The sequence below is a fragment of the Drosophila serrata genome, unplaced genomic scaffold, assembly GCF_035046125.1.
Source record: "Drosophila serrata isolate PLE 108 unplaced genomic scaffold, ASM3504612v1 contig_267, whole genome shotgun sequence".
NCBI lineage: Eukaryota > Metazoa > Arthropoda > Insecta > Diptera > Drosophilidae > Drosophila > Drosophila serrata.
In genome coordinates this window covers 347,171-364,318 of record NW_028257165.1, presented here as the reverse complement: position 1 = coordinate 364,318, position 17,148 = coordinate 347,171, and the positions used below count along the sequence as shown (strand labels likewise).

At 40.5% G+C, this 17,148-nt stretch overlaps 3 protein-coding genes across 3 annotated transcripts; 1 reads left to right on the top strand and 2 right to left on the bottom strand.

The window, feature by feature from the left end:
- Positions 1–235: 235 nt before the first annotated feature.
- Positions 236–2,119, bottom strand: Act42A (Actin 42A). Its single transcript, XM_020959656.2, has 2 exons — positions 1,917–2,119; positions 236–1,745 (listed from the first exon to the last, which is right to left on the bottom strand). The coding sequence occupies exon 2, from the start codon at positions 1,721–1,723 to the stop codon at positions 593–595; it is 1,131 nt and encodes a 376-aa protein (XP_020815315.1). The 5' UTR covers positions 1,724–1,745; positions 1,917–2,119; the 3' UTR covers positions 236–592.
- A 1,240-nt stretch (positions 2,120–3,359) lies between these two features.
- Pngl (N-glycanase Pngl) lies at positions 3,360–6,054 on the top strand. Its single transcript, XM_020959671.2, has 6 exons — positions 3,360–4,076; positions 4,137–4,237; positions 4,306–5,141; positions 5,216–5,300; positions 5,356–5,452; positions 5,518–6,054. The coding sequence occupies exons 1-6, from the start codon at positions 3,707–3,709 to the stop codon at positions 5,925–5,927; spliced, it is 1,899 nt and encodes a 632-aa protein (XP_020815330.1). The 5' UTR covers positions 3,360–3,706; the 3' UTR covers positions 5,928–6,054.
- A 6,813-nt stretch (positions 6,055–12,867) lies between these two features.
- Strica (Ser/Thr-rich caspase) lies at positions 12,868–16,669 on the bottom strand. The gene is made up of 3 exons (XM_020959504.2): positions 13,632–16,669; positions 13,156–13,567; positions 12,868–13,100 (listed from the first exon to the last, which is right to left on the bottom strand). The coding sequence occupies exons 1-3, from the start codon at positions 14,689–14,691 to the stop codon at positions 13,034–13,036; spliced, it is 1,539 nt and encodes a 512-aa protein (XP_020815163.2). The 5' UTR covers positions 14,692–16,669; the 3' UTR covers positions 12,868–13,033.
- Positions 16,670–17,148: the final 479 nt, after the last annotated feature.

The following is a 17,148-nucleotide window of genomic DNA, read 5'->3' as shown; positions in this document are numbered from 1 at the left end:
CACCCGTATGTGGAGATATCCATGGAGCGGATATCAGTGGTGGACAAGGGTTTTGTTATCAGGCACTTCCTGCTAACTTGCTAGCATCTGGTTAACAGAAAAGTCTAACTTATTAGTTAGCGTCTTATTGCCCTGACGCCCGCGATACCACATTCCTTTGAAGTGAACGCATAGTCGATCGCCGATTAGTCATAAGCTCGCCAAATGCCAATAAGATGATAGCCAATGCCGGGAGTTTTCAGTTCTTTGATCGCTTTATTAATATTAAGAAGCGGATACAAGTATTTTAATGGTATGGTATGTGTAAGTTTAATACATATGTAGGAATGCATGGAAGTAATGGGAATGCCGAATATGAATCTTTTTTATATGGAAATGCCGATGTGCACGTTAAGTTGAATTTGGAACAAAACACAATATGCGTTGGCTCGTGGGCAGTGCAAAAATTGTGTAAAAAAAGTGTTGGAATGCATCCTTCCGGCATGTGCGCCGCCTCCCGGTATTAATGTACTCATGCCCAATACTTCTAGTCTCCGTCCTTTGTCTGCCATGGGAGTGTTCGACCACGCCCAGCTCGGCAGCCAGCGAGTACTTAGAAGCACTTGCGGTGGACGATGGATGGGCCGGACTCGTCATACTCTTGCTTCGAGATCCACATCTGTTGGAAAGTGGACAGCGAGGCCAGGATAGAACCGCCGATCCAGACAGAGTACTTGCGCTCTGGCGGAGCGACAATTTTGATCTTCATGGTGGACGGAGCCAGGGCGGTGATCTCCTTTTGCATGCGGTCAGCGATTCCCGGGTACATTGTGGTGCCGCCAGATAACACGGTGTTGGCGTACAGATCCTTGCGGATGTCCACATCGCACTTCATGATCGAGTTGTACGTAGTCTCATGGATGCCGCAGGCCTCCATGCCGAGGAAGGACGGCTGGAATAGCGACTCGGGGCACCGGAATCGCTCGTTTCCGATGGTGATAACCTGTCCATCGGGCAGTTCATATGACTTCTCCAGCGACGAGCTGGAGGCGGCGGTGGCCATCTCCTGCTCAAAGTCCAGTGCAACATAGCACAGTTTTTCCTTAATGTCGCGCACAATTTCACGCTCAGCGGTGGTGGTGAACGAGTAGCCGCGCTCGGTCAGGATCTTCATCAGATAGTCGGTCAAATCGCGACCAGCCAGATCCAGACGCAAGATGGCGTGAGGCAGGGCGTAGCCCTCATAGATGGGAACGGTGTGGGAGACACCGTCGCCAGAGTCCAGAACGATACCGGTGGTGCGACCCGAAGCGTATAAAGACAGCACAGCCTGAATAGCGACATACATGGCCGGAGTGTTGAATGTCTCGAACATGATTTGAGTCATCTTCTCGCGGTTAGCCTTGGGGTTCAGGGGAGCCTCAGTTAGCAGGACGGGGTGCTCCTCGGGGGCAACGCGCAGCTCGTTGTAGAAGGTGTGGTGCCAGATCTTCTCCATGTCATCCCAGTTAGTCACGATGCCGTGCTCAATGGGGTACTTCAGTGTGAGTATACCACGCTTGGACTGGGCCTCGTCACCGACGTACGAGTCCTTCTGGCCCATGCCGACCATCACGCCCTGGTGACGTGGACGACCGACAATCGAAGGGAAGACGGCACGGGGTGCGTCATCGCCAGCAAAGCCGGCTTTGCACATGCCGGATCCATTGTCCACCACCAAAGCTGCAACCTCTTCGTCACACATTTTGTTGAAGATTAATTGGTATCTGCAATGGAAAAGAACGACAGATATGTACACTCAAATCGGGGAAGGCAGACAACCACCAGGAGCTTGCCAAGTACAGCCAGGAACCGGAGGCCGCCAAAGCGAACGCACGGACGGAGGATAACACGCACAAAGACCATACAGACGAACAAAGAGACGGGAAATATATTACCTTATATGGAAGTTTATAAAACAAGCTGGGTTTGCTTCGCCTCAGAAACGAACTATCACGATGGCAGACGCTTGAAGATTGAAATGACCGACGCCTACTTTTTCGAGGTAAAGTGGTTGAAAATCGCCCCTGCGCCGGCCGGTTATCGATAGCGCATGTGTCATCACGCCAGTGTTGCCAGATGAAAATTTGGCTGTCCACCTAAAAAATCGCAGTTAAAAAGTTTCCCTCCTAAATGAACAAAATCAGCTAATTTTAAATAAATAAAATATAAACATATTAGGAAAATGTTTACATTGTTGATTAAATCCCTTATAAAAATAATTCAAGTTAATTGTTAATTCCTATTATACATATATTTTAGTACGATATGTTATTTTATTATATATCCACGGGAACATCGTCCGTGAAAACATGGTTTTGTAAACTTCTTGGTTCATCCATTTCCATTTAAAATCAATACAATTAGGAGAGTATGTGTAGTTTTGGATTCTATTCTATTTGGCGATTTACATTTTTTTTACTTCTCGATCTCTCTCACTGCTCACACTTTGATATGGTTTTTTTCGTTCACAGCAGTTAAATGAATTTCAAGGCGTTTTTTAAAAAAATTGTATAATTCAGTGAGTAGACTGGTAGAGTGGCGAATGTAAAACCAATGTTAATCCTATGTAAAAAACACTCTGTAAGAGAATTCTCTCGGACGGGCATTCCGGATTGGCGAGTCGAATCAAGAGCAAGTGTGAGACCGCTTAAACTATCGCCCTTAAAATTCTTTCCCTCTAAAATTCTCCCTAGCACGTAGAAAAAAATCCTTCATTCTGTGGGAAAACCCTTAATATGGCAACATTACATTATGCCGGTCTCAGAACTAGTTTGCTGACGAAGCGGCCCTATCGCGAACCAGTTTAAGATATACCAAGCAAAATGTGGGTATTCCCTATAGCACAGTATGAAGAAAAGCGTATTAGAGTATTGAGAGAGAGCGAGAGAGACAAATGTTCGAGAAAGATCGTTCGTGAGCGGTCTTTCAAAGGGTCCTACGGCGACGAGAGAACAAAATACTAAAATGTGGAATGACGTTGCCAGATGGCGGAAGCGACACCTTTCCTATTTTGAAAACAGGGTGCAACAAAAATAAAATACAAATCTTTATAAAGCATGCTATTCTCCCCTTCTTTTCTACTCATTCTCTTACATTGGCTTCACAAATAATCCTTGAAGAATATAGTCCACAAAAGTTGAATTTCTAGCAATATTTTTGGATTTATTGTTCCATTTGCCTGAAAAAGTCTTCGGAAGAGATAGTAAAAATACAAATAATAAATGGGTCAGTTTGTTCATTACTTCATGGGATGACATTGAATTCCAGTTGGCAAATTTATTCAAGTTTGTCTCAATGGAAGGATATTTTAGAGTGGGCTATTTTGATCTTTCTGACCCGCACACCCTTGCTAATAGAGCCATGTCGAATTCTCCAAAATTCTTTGTACAGATACTCCAGAATTGCTGTCAAATACACAAATTTTGATTATGAAAATAACACGAAATTTGTTTAAATTACGTGGCAACGCCGTGGGAAAAAGCTAATTATGCAAACTGCAGTAAGTAAAATTAAATAAAAATGGACAGGAAATCGTAATTGTTCTGGGCCAGGTGAAGGAGCATTTTCGATCAACATCACTGGTTTGCAATGTTCAGCGCTTTCCAACACTTAACCCCTTTGTTTCGGCCACCCACCACCCACATCAGACTATCCAAACTGATAAAGCGTCTAAGGAGTCATCAACATGGTGGACATAAATTTGGAGGTGCACCTGATAGAGCCGACGGCCACTCGATTCACGGAGGAGCAGCGGCAGCGTGTCAGGGATGCCTACCTGGAAGCAGTGCGCATTCTGTTGGTGCTGCTGGAGAACATCCTTTCGCAGCCGAATAACGTCAAGTTCCGCACAATACGTCTGGATAACAAGACGATCAAGGAAAAGTTGCTAAGCCTGCCCGGATGTGAGAGACTGCTAGATGCCATCGGCTTCGCACGCGCTCCCGGGTCAAACGCATTTACTTTGCCCAGTGAGGCATCCCTGCAGCAGGTTCAGAGGTACCGGGACGCATTGCGTGAGCGGCGGTCGGCCTGGATCAGTGGGGCTGTGCCCAAAAGTAAGGCGTGTAGTGAAGCTAGTATAGCTTTCTAATCGGTTCATTTATAATTATCAAAAGGTTTGCCCCAACAATCCGCCGCCACCAACAGCACCCCCTCGCCGTTGTTTATTAAACCATCTGTGGAATATCGACAGCGGATCGCCTTTCCCCGAGTACTGGTAAGACTTTCCTCAAAGATATATATTTATTAGTCGCGCTGAATTCTGACCTGGAAAAACGTTTTTAGCGCACCTCTAACAACTTTCTGCAGTCGTTGGAGCTTTACTCGGATGCTGTTATGCAGTACGAGGACGAACTGCTGCTAGCCACTGGCCGCACTCTGATCCCCATTGACGAGTTAACGTCCAAGGCAAGCGAGAAACTTATAGATGCGCAGGAGCGGATCGCCTCGGGCGAGTGCCTGGAAAAGGAGCCCTGCATACGCGACCTCCTACTCGTCGAGCTGGTAAACTGGTTCAATACCGAGTTTTTCGAATGGGTTAACAACATTCCTTGCCGCGTGTGCGGAAGCGATGAGAGCAAGCTAAGACGCACGGAGCGTGTCGGCGATGTCCGGGTGGAGGTCACCGTATGCTGCGGCCAGGAAAGCAAGTTCTACCGTTACAACGACATCTCTCAGCTTCTGGTCTCTCGCAAGGGACGCTGCGGAGAGTATGCTAACTGTTTTACATTTATGTGCCGCTGCCTGGACTACGATGCTCGTATTGTACACTCCCACTTCGACCACGTATGGACCGAGGTGTATTCGGATGCTCAGATGCGCTGGCTGCACGTGGATCCATCTGATAATGTTGTGGACTCTCCGCTTATGTACCAGCATGGTTGGAAGCGCAGCATTGATTATATACTCGCATACTCGCGGGACGACGTTCAGGACGTGACCTGGCGTTACACAAACGATCACCAGAAGATCCGACAACTTCGGAGGCTGTGCGATGAAAAAGAACTGGTGCATACACTGGACGAGATTCGCATCAAGCGGCGTAGGAATTGCACCGCCGAGCGGCGTAGGTTACTTAGTCAGCGGAACTTGTATGAAATTATCGCCTTGACCCTCGAGCGGTAAGTCACAGCAACCACCTTTAAAAGGGAAAAATATTCATCTCAAGTTATTAATGCTATTCACCTGTTTGCAGCCAGCCGACTGAGAACGAACTGAAGGGCAGAAGTTCCGGAAGCCTATCTTGGCGTCAGTCGCGCGGCGAGCATACTTTCACCAACGTGAGTGAGCTTAAGTTAATTAAAGTATAACATAATTCGTTTTTTTTATTTGCAGATTTTTGTTTTCACCCCAAATGAACCTGAGCTCCGTAACCGAAAACTAAATGTCCGTTACAGCTGCGCCACAGATACCTACGAACGCTACACCAGTGGTGAGTAAACATAAATGAAATGCAAAGATTTCCATGCACTTATGGCAAATTTTCTATGCCTATAGATGCAGGAGGTGTAACTGTTCTGGAGACTTATAAAACCTGGCAAAGGGCTCAGTTTTCCTCAAAGAACATTCTTCGAAAAGTAGAGCGCGATTGGAAAATGGCATACTTAGCGCGACTCGAGGACACCGAATACGGAGAAATCGTTTGGAAGTTTGATTTCAGCAAGGCTAGCCTGAAAGTAAAGTCCTATAAGTTGGTCTTCGAAACGAAAACGTTTGGCGAGGGAAAAATCGATGTTTCTGTTGCGACCATTGATGGGACTGTTTCTATTGAGAACTCTAGTGGATTCCAGATTGTAGCCAAGCTTAGCGGTGGCAAGGGCGACGTGGCGTGGCAACACACCCAACTTTTTCGACAGAGCTTGAATTCCCGAGACTACCCGTTCGATTTGCAGGTGGAGCTGCACTAGGACCTGTGCAGAAGTAGAGTGATGGGTATTAATTCCTAAACAATATTTTAAAAAAACCTGTACGATAACCCAATTGGTTTAAAGTATTTACTGTACTATAATAATACAAATTTATATTATAAATTTATGCAATTATGGTACCTATTACTATTGAAGTCAAGGTGCAATGCTCCGGGGAAAAAAAAGAAAAGGAAACTTATCCGAGAAGTACTTCCTTAACCGACAAAATATAATTTTCAATAGTAATTACGACAGAAACATTCGTAGAAATATTAATTTTGGCTAGGAGTAACGATGGGTCAAGAGTTTCGTAATTCTGACGATGCAAAAAATATCACACGAGGTAAGAAGGAGTCTCTGCACACTAAAAATGTAAGTACTCGAGGCAGCTAAGAACATTATAATTTTCAAGGATGTTAAATCTCGTTGTGCCTGCATATACATACTTAAATATTTAAAACTACAAAACGGATTGTTAGGGCTTTTGCTGAATAGCAAAGTTTTATATATGCATGCATAATAAAATATGGGAACACTGATAACTAGAAGTTTCTAATGCGTCCGTCAAAATCCGTTGCGTAGTGTTATAGATTTAGGTATATATAGATTTAACGACTGCATCTGGGACTGATCTATATATATATATCAGCTCCGATTAGGAAACTGTCTTCGTATATGGCCTTCAAAAAGGAATTAGAGCTGGAAGGAATATGGGAATTGTTTTCTACGATAAGAGATACAACTTAAAATTTTCTTTAAGTCTGCTCGTGTACATTTCAACATTGAAGGAGGCACCTCAGACCATATAAAGTAGATATATTCCTGATGAGGATCAACAGCCGAGTCGATCTAGACATGTCCGTCTGCCATTCTGTCCGTCTGTCTGTTTCTACGCAAACTAATCTCTCAGTGTTGAAGCTATCTGAATGAAACTTTGTAGTTAGTCTTCTATATACTCTCACTCGTATGTCGGAATGGGCCGAATCGGACGACTATATCATATAGCTCCCATAGGAACGATCGATAAATTAATACAGTTAAAAATTATTATTAATTATTAACTTTTTTAGTTTTCAACAGTTTTTGATTAAATTTAAGATATAGCTATTTTATATTATTCAACAATTTTGTGTACAATTATATGAAAATCGGACTACTATGTCATATACTAGCTCCCATAGAAACGATCGAGAAATTAATACAATTAAAAATTTTACCTTTTTTAGTTTTGACCAGATTTTCATTAAATTTGAGATATAGACATTTTATATTAGTTAAATTTTATGTAAATCTGACGATTATATCATAAAGGTGCAATACAAACGATCGTTAGATGTAGAGGAAAAATGCAAATCTGTGAATGTAAATTGTAAATATAATATGCATAGGTGAATGAAATGAATGCAGGTATTACTTCATTGTTTTTTAGCATAAATATATATAATTTATATTGTATGGATTTCTAGCCATCGAAGCTCTATCTGCAAGGGTATATAAACTTCGGCGTGCCGAAGTTTGCTTCCTTTCTTATTTTTAATTGTACTAAATTCTCGATCGTTCCTATGATATATGATATAGTAATCAGATTTTAATAAAATTGTACAGTAGCAATCTAATTCTCATAGAGACCAGACGTCTACTTCTCCACCTTAACTGCAATCAGAAAACAAACAAGTAAAAACCAACAAAAACTACTGCAAGTGCAATACAAAAAACCGAAAATCTACGAACGGTACAAGACAGAGTCGTAGAGATGGGGGACCCCCCATCAATAACTGTAACAACTGGACAGCTCTTGAAATCCCCAGGACCTAAATATATAGTTATCTCCAGATCTCACACCGGCCTCGACCTCAACAACGTCAACCCTTTCCTTGTAAAAAAACAAATTGATTTTATCCTGTGGCGGCGAAATTAATGAGTGCAAGAAACTCCGCAACGGATCGCTGCTCATCAAAACAAAAACAAGCGTACAAGCTTTGAAACTTATGCAGCTTAAAGTTTTCGCTCCCACCATCAGCGTCACAGTCAGTAATGTACTCCAACGACCTAAGAGGAATTGAAGTGAACACAATAGTACAAGAACTACCGGCACAACAAGTTACAGACGTTCAAAAAATATTAATACGAGACAACGGCGCTCTTAAGGAGACTAGGTCCTTTAATTGTCACCTTCAGCACACACAACCTTCCCGACTTCCTTATGATTGGCTACCAAAGAACAGCTGTTAGGGCCTATATTCCTCTGCCGTTAAGATGCAACAATTGCTTCAAATTCGGCCACCTCAACAAATTCTGCAAAAACAACAAAATTTGCTACCCCCTGCGGATTACCCTCTAACTAAATCCCCAAACAAATCTATTAAAATCCTAACCCTAAACACATCTAAAGGAATCATTGCCTTTATGAAAAAAGATGCTATAAAACCTTACCAAACACCACCAAAATTAACTCTGACGCATCTAGCGACTAAGGGGAAATGGACACCTATTAAACAAAAACAAGATACACAACTAATCTAAAATATGTTAAAAATACTACAATGGAATATCAAAGCCCTTCAGTATCACATGTCATCAATACGCCACTGTTATCAACAGTCATCAATGCGCCGACTGCGACTTCTACCGAACCGACGCTCTGCCCACAATACAGTTACGACGGCAGTCGTCGGCAGTATCATGGCGTGGCCGTTGATGTTTATATTGAATGCATTATATCTGGAGAATATTGTTCCAAAATTTCAAGGCAATTAAAGCAAAATTGACGAAGTTATGAGTGTTTTTATACTTACCGGATTTTCGTTTTACACTTTTTTTGTGGTTAAAACTTTAAAGCGCTTTTCTCACAACTCACGTTTTCAAAGTCGGTGCCAATCATAACTTCAAAACTCCTGCACCGATCCTTTTAAAATTTTAAACACTATTAAACACGTTGTCGAGTTTTTTATTTTTTTTTATAATTTTGATTTTATAATGACAAATTAGACGAAAAATCATGTTTTTCACTTCAAAAATGGAATTTCAAAAAAACTCGACAGGCCTACCTGGGGTATTCTATAATTTTACGAATGAATTTGGATTTTTTAATTTTCATTGATCCGGAACCGAGTTATGAATGGCACCGCAATTCAACTTTTTTTTCGAGACACGTCCGGACAGGTGCTACCATTGCCATATTTTTATACCCTTGCAGGGTATTATAATTTCAGTCAGAAGTTTGCAACGCAGTGAAGGAGGCACCTCCGACTATATAAAGTATATATATTCTTGATCAGGATCAACAGCCGAGTCGATCTAGCCATGTCCGTCTGTCCGTCTGTCCGTCTGTCCGTCTGTCCGTTTCTACGCAAACTAGTCTCTCAGTTTTGAAGCTATCTGAATGAAACTTTGTAGTTAGCCTTCTATATACTCTCACTCGTATATATGTCGGAACGGGCCGGATCGGACGACTATATCATATAGCTGCCATAGGAATGATCGTAAAATTTTTACAAAAAAATTTTTAACTTTTTCAGTTTTCAATAGAATTGGATCAAATTTAAGATATAGCCATTTTACTATACTCTACAATTTTGTGTAAAATTTTATGAAAATCGGACCAATATATCATATAGCTCCCATAGGAACGATCGAGAAATTAATACAATTAAATTTATAACTTTTTTAGTTTTCAGCTAATTTTCATCAAATTTAAGGTATAGCTATTTTATATTAGTCTTAAATTTTTTGTCAAATTTTATGAAAATCGAACGACTATATCTTATAGGTGCCATACAAACGATCGTTTGATGTAGAGGAAAAATGCAAATCTGTGAATGTAAAACTGCAAATATAATATGTATAGGTGAATGAAATGAAAGCAGGTATTATTATTCATTGTTTTTTAACACAAATATATATAATTTATATTGTATGGATTCCTATTCATAGAAGTTCTATCTGCAAGGGTATATAAACTTCGGCGTGCCGAAGTTAGCTTTCTTTCTTGTTAAATATTTCTTTATAAATATGTTACAAGACATTCTTCGAATGTTATACTTTAATTTGCCATTCGTTAAATAAATACATTTTAACTGTTTCGACGAGAAACAACAAACAAATTCTGATCCATTCTGCCCACCTAACCATACCTCAGAACACCACCTTCTCCCTCCCTCACACTGTTCCCCGGTAGAACAAAAACATTGCACTTCTAAAAAAAAATAAAAACCTCAAATGGAGAACCCTAAAAAACAACATCAACATATAAAATATTATCGAATACAAAAAAGCTAATGCCATTTTCACAAGATCCATTAGGAAAGCCAAAAAATCCTCCATCACAAAATTCACCTCTGAAATCCATCCAAACTCCGACCCACAAACATGTGGCTCTGTGGAATGCACCCAACAAAACTCCCCAACAGCCCTTAAAATAGAAAAAAATATTACACTTATAGAACTAAACTCAGCCATAAACTCATTAAAAGGACACACACCAGGTCTAGACCGCATTTCTTACACAATGATAAAAAGTACACCCATCTCCTTAAAATAAAGTCAGCCTTGTTCCACTCATCCCTCATTTCCCTCAACCCTTGCATGGCCAAAGTTCTGGATGAAATCCTAGCGAAAGGGTGATTTGTTTTAACAAACAAACTCATACATCACAACCAATTCTTTAAAAGAGGCAAATGTGTTCTAGATAGTCTACTTTACGTAGACCACCTTGCAACCAGATCCTTGTCTCAAAAAAAAAACATAAATCAATACTATCTCTTGACTTCTATAAAGCCTTCGACAAAATTGGCATCCGCACTCTCATCCGCCAGTTGGAGGAATGGAAACTAGGCCCCCGCATAATAAAATACGTCCACAACTTCATTTCTAACCTAAAAATTATAGTCAGAAGCGGCACATCTCTCACCCATAGCTTCCCCCTCAATAACGGTATCCCACAAGGAACCCCTATTTCAGTCATTCTGTTCCTAATATCCTACAACTCCCTTACCAACATTATCTCCCTTTCAAAACACATCAAGTTCACTGCCTACGCCATCTAATAATCCTAAAAACCCTCAAAATAACCTAACAACCCTAATCCAGCAAATCCGAGAATGTTGTTCCTCCTCTGGATAATCCCTTTCTCTAGATAAAAATTAACAATTTATATAACTGGAATTCACACATAAACAACCTAAAAACATCCCTCTCCAGTCCCCTTAACATCATTAAACACCTCTCCTCAAGGAAATACAACTGCAACACAGTCTCCCTCATCCAAATCACAAACTCCCTCCTCGTCTCCAAAATAGATTACTGCTCAAATCCTGTCAAAACTCAGCAATAAGGGCAGCCCTTGGTGCTTTCAGAACAACGCCAACGAACAATCTTCTGATCGAGTCAAAAATAAGCTAACTACTATAACTATTGAAATCAGACAGAAACTCCATAAGGACAAACTTGCTCACTCTCATGACTCCCCAATTGGAAAATTCCTGAAACCAACAAGAAGAAAACACAGGTACCCCAGCAGAATTGATAGAATCATTGACTCCTGCAAAACCCTATCCCTCCAACTCTCCCCAGCTAAAAACTACCCATACAAAAAATACAACCCAGAAATAATCCTAAAAGCCACAAACACATCCCTATCCCATTACAACAAAAACACCACATCCCCCATAGCCTACCACCAACTCTTGCACATCAGAAAAATAAACACCAAACTCTTCCCTAAAATTAAACTAATCTGGATCCTAAGCCACAGATAAAAGGTAAAGAAGCCGACAAGACAGCCAAGGAAGCTCAGAAATATCGATTCATAGTAACTAACAACCTCAACTCCAAACACATCACGCAACATGTAAAAAAATACTACACTCGCATACAGAAAGATCTGGCAAACCAAACGTCCCAATGGTACAAACAGATCTCAACACCTCTCCAAACTTCTGTCGCAAAACCACAAACCTTAACAGACAACAACATATAATAATCAATCTAGGACCCACACAACTCACAAACGCCCACTTTATGGAAAGAACTCTCAAAAACACTTTCCCCTTATGCAATAATGCCGCAATAGACATACAACACATATTAATCAATTGCACTGCATTTTCCCAATAAAGAATCACATCATTCTCCTGGGAAAACCCAACCCAACTTCTTGGAAACCCAACAACAGAAAATTCTAAGAAAATCCTCTCATTCCTCCACAAAGCCAACCTCACCCATAAAATCTAACCTTAAGCCCATCATATAACATTAAAACTGTACATACTTGATCGAGCGGTAGGCCTCAGCAGCCAAGCTCATAATTTTAAGTTAGTCTTGTAGGTTTATAACAAACCGCTAGCTTTATATAAATAAATGAATAATAAAATTGCAACCGAAATTTTAGAATAATACAAGAGATAACACTGTGCAAGTGTATCAAAATTACACAGATCCGGATACAGATAAATAATGAGCCTTGCTATGAGCTACCTCACCTTTTTTCTATGAATATTACATTTCATTATTTCTAATAACAGAACAATTAAAATTAACATGATGCACGAAATTATTGAACCTTTTATAAGATATGACCACATTATTTAAATATGATTATAATTTCAATTTGGCGCATTCTTTAAAATACTTAGGGATTAGTTAAATGACTGTAAATAAAGAAAAGCAGGGTGCATAAGGTGTCCGCACATTTATTTTTTGTTTACTTTAACATCTTGTACTACACAATATATTTAGGCGCGAATTGTGTACACTTTTCCATGCAATTTAAAAGTTTCACCGAGCTAACCATTTTGTTTCGTATGTTTCCCACAGACATTATCATGTCGGGTAAGCCATAATAAATGATAAGATTCTATATATTATATACGTATGTATTTCCGGTGTGATTCCCAATTAATGTCCAAAATGCAAAACCCTACAAATACCAATTTAAAATCGATTTTGGATAACGCTAAATCAGCTATTTAGCTTTTTAATGAATCACAAAGAAAATGGCTCCCAGAAAATCATTTAGGTAGCTAGTAGCTACTAATGTTGACCCACTTTTGATACTGTTAATCTCGAATGAGGAAATATAATACAAAAAATACTTCGTAGAATGATGATCATATGTAATCTCCGAAGACGTACTTAGAGGTGAGGGTGCTGGTGACAGATGGTATTTGGCCATCCCTTAAAACAAAAAAAGAATTATTCTTTGCAATTGCTTTGCTTAGAGTCAACTTACTTGGTTTGTGACTTGACCACGCGTCGCACGCTCGTCATTATGGCATCAATGTCGGACGTTTTACCAGACTTATCAAGAGCCTCACAAAGCGTCTGAATGAAGGGGGTGCCGTCCTCGGTGCGGTAAGAAACGTAGCCTTCGTAGGTGCTATAGCACTTAAGGATTTCGTTGGGGGACCCGTTGGGCTGGGCGGCATCCGTCATGAACCCGCCCAGCTCATTGGCGCCCTTGCAGGCCTGGACGAAGAGCAGCTTGGGCTTGTCCTTTAGGGTACGGTTGCGCAGAATGGGGAAGATCACGTCGTAGTCCAGTGAATAGTCGTCATCCTTGGCCGCGAGTCTGTCATGGCGCGTTCCATGGCTGAGAAACACGAGGACCAGAGCACTCTTGTCTCCAAAGTCCTTTGTTTCCACTGTATGAAAAGATCCATATGCTTATGTAGGCTACATTAATGTACATCTAAGTCGCATACTTACGCGTTTTCACTGTGCGTTTGAGGGTGGCCAATGTGGGGTCGGTAATTACCTCCACCTTGCATTTCAGCCGCTCAAAGGTGGACCGCAGGGCCTTCACATCGTTAGCACTTCCAGCGCGGAACTCATTTTTAGTATCAAAACGCTCATTATTGAATATGTACACTCTAGCCGGCTTCAGCTTGGTCTTTGTTAGGCTAGACTTGGTGCTCGCTGCTCCGATGGAGCTGAGAGAACCCTGGGCGTCCAAGCCACTGAAAGTGGCCTTCGCCTTAGTGGAGGACGCAGAGGAGCCAAGGCTTACGTAGGGCCTCGGCACGGCGGTTGACGTTAGCGGCTTCACTGTAGTCTTTGAAGACGTTTTTAAGAAGTTCTCGAATGCTGATTGTGTTGGCTTGGGAATACTGAGCGGACTAGAGACGGTGGCGACCTTTGGGCTAGGCGACGAACCTGTGATGGCCAGACTCGGCTTCTTGGCGTAGGGGGATACGTAGGTGGAGCTTGAACTGATGGCATTGGAATTGAACGGCGTCCAGGCAGGCTTTCCTTTGAGGTCCACGCGATGCGTCTCCAGGTGCTGAGTGACGTTAAGTCCATTTTTCTTGGTAACTGTTGTCTGCTCCGTCTTGACCAGGGTACTGGACCGTTTGCCAGCGCTGCTGGCGGTGGCTTTGAAGGGCTGCGTGGAACGTAGAGAGACGCCATTAAGACTCGGTGGACGGGAGCGCGAGGTAACCGTAGTGGTGGTGGTCGTGGTGCCGGTGGCTCCCTCCCCGCCCATCCCCATCTGCGCGAACAGTGCCTCGAGTTCGGCCTGACTGGGAGTGCGGCGAGTCGTCGTCTCCGTGATCAGCGCTCGCTGGGTGTGCGTCACCGTCTGGCGTGTGGACAAAAAGGTGATGGTCTGTTTGTTGCTGTCGGTGATTGTAGAGTTCTGCACGGCCGTGTTGGTCGTCTCTGTGGAGGCACTCGTGGTCTTAACGCTCGTCCGGGGGTCCTGGGGCACCAGCGCCTGGCTGGGCCGGCTGTTGTCCTTCTCCCCCTTCTTGCTCCACCAAAGCATTATCGCTCCGGTTTTCGTGGGGTTTTTTATGTTATCTCTCTTTTGCTCTATTTGTTAGCTGCGCAGTGGCTTTCCAGCGCACTTCCGTTCGACACAACGTTCCTCTCGACACTGAACCTCTGAAGAAATTCGCATAAAGAGCGACCAGATGATAAGCGAGCCAACTCATCGGCTGCTACCGATGCTCTCTGTTCGCTATGTGTCAGGGCGGGAGGAGGAGGGCCGCGGGATCGGATTTTATCCGACTTGGTGTTAACTGGACTCCGAGGTTTGCGTTTGGCTCTCCGCCGTAACTGATAACCAAGGTGTTCCCGCGAGCTTACCTGTTCTCTCAAACACTTCCTAATCTCAGTCTCTCTGGTACATACATACATACATACATATGTCACGCAACATTCGCGAGCTTTTATTATTTAATGGAAACAATTGTATTATTTACGTTCTTTTCTGTTGTTAGTGAGTCTTCAGGTTTCTTAGTCAAAGTGGTTTGTTCAACGTGTTAATACTCTTTCTTTTTATACCCTTGCAGGGTATTATAATTTCAGTCAGAAGTTAGCAACGCAGTGAAGGAGGCACCTCCGACCATATAAAGTATATATATTCTTGATCAGGATCAACAGCCGAGTCGATCTAGCCATGTCCGTCTGTCCGTCTGTCCGTTTCTACGCAAACTAGTCTCTCAGTTTTGAAGCTATCTGAATGAAACTTTACAGTTAACCTTCTATATACTCTCACTCGTATATATGTCGGAACGGGCCGGATCGGACGACTATATCATATAGCTGCCATAGGAATGATCGGATAATTTTTACAAAAAAAATTATAACAATTTCAGTTTTCAACAGAATTTGATCAAATTTAAGATATAGCCATTTTACTATACTCTACAATTTTGTATAAAATTTAATGAAAATCGGACAACTATATCATATAGCTCCCATAGAAACAATCGAGAAATTAAGACAATTAAAAATTAAAAAATTATAACATTTTCAGTTTTCAACAGATTTTTATCAAATTTGAAGTATAACCATTTTATATCAATCTTAAATTTTGTGTAAAATTTTATGAAAATCGGACTACTATATTATATAGGTGCCATACAAACGATCGTTAGATATGGAGCAAAAATGCACATCTGTGACTGTAAAACTGCAAATATAATATGTAAAGGTGAATGAAATGAAAGCAGGTATTACTTCATTGTTTTTTAACACAAATAAATATAATTTATATTGTTGGGATTCCAAGTCATAGAAGTTATATCTGCAAGGGTATATAAACTTCGGCGTGCCGAAGTTAGCTTCCTTTCTTGTTGGAATTGAATTATTATATCCAGATTCTTTCTCTTCTCAATCCTTAAATAGGACATGAGTATAATTATTATATGACATATTTCTATTAATTTTATATTTGTGTGTACATTTCTTATTTAAAATTCATGTTAATTCATGTTTTTCAAATAAAATCATTTTTGTATATAGAAAGTTATTTTTGTTCTCATTTCCTGTTTTCCAACATTGTCATTTTGCTGACAAAGAACCAATACTTGAAAGCTTTTTATTTAACTCTTTATTTATCAGCTGTTTCGAAGAAAACAAACAATACAAAATTCTCTTTGGTGCAAATACTCTTAAATCAACAGCCTTCTCTGTGTCATTTCATTATTATACCCTTGCAGAGGGTATTATGTTTTAGTCAAAAGCATGTGACCGAATCAGTTCAGACCCTATTAATCAAATATATATATTCTTGATCAGCATTAAGAGCCGAGTTGATGTAACTATGTATATTCCGTTTATTACACAAATTCACAGAATTTTTCAACATTTTACAAAACATTATAATTATCTTTTAATCTTTTTTTTCTTTTAATTTTGTTTTTAGTTCGCATATTTGTTAATCATATAAATACTATCAGAGAAAAACTTTTCGAAATTAAATGAATACATTGTTGGCAAATTTATAATCAATTACAAATTCGCTCTTTTGGTCCTATAAAAAAAACAAGGGCAGCGATCGGTTTTTTAGTTTTCAATATATTTTTAATATATTTCAGATATTTTTAATATACATATATGTGAGATATTGTATTGTTTTAGAACTTCTGATACAATTTGGACTACTGTATCATACAGATTCGATAGAAAAAATCGCAAAATTTATAAAACTAAAACTTAAAAATTTTTCAGTTTTCACTATATTTTCAAACTCGTAATATAGCCATTTTGTATTATTCTATTATTATTTATTTCAGTTTTTTTTTTATGAAAATCGGTAAACTATTTTATAAACATGGCTGCCATAGAAATGATCGTTAAATATAGGGGAAAATGCCGAACCATGAGTACGTGTGAGTGTAAAACTGTAAATATAATAAATATGGGTGACTGTAATGAATGTAGGAATTATTTCGATGTTTTTTTAAAACAAAAAGTTATAATTTATATTTTATTA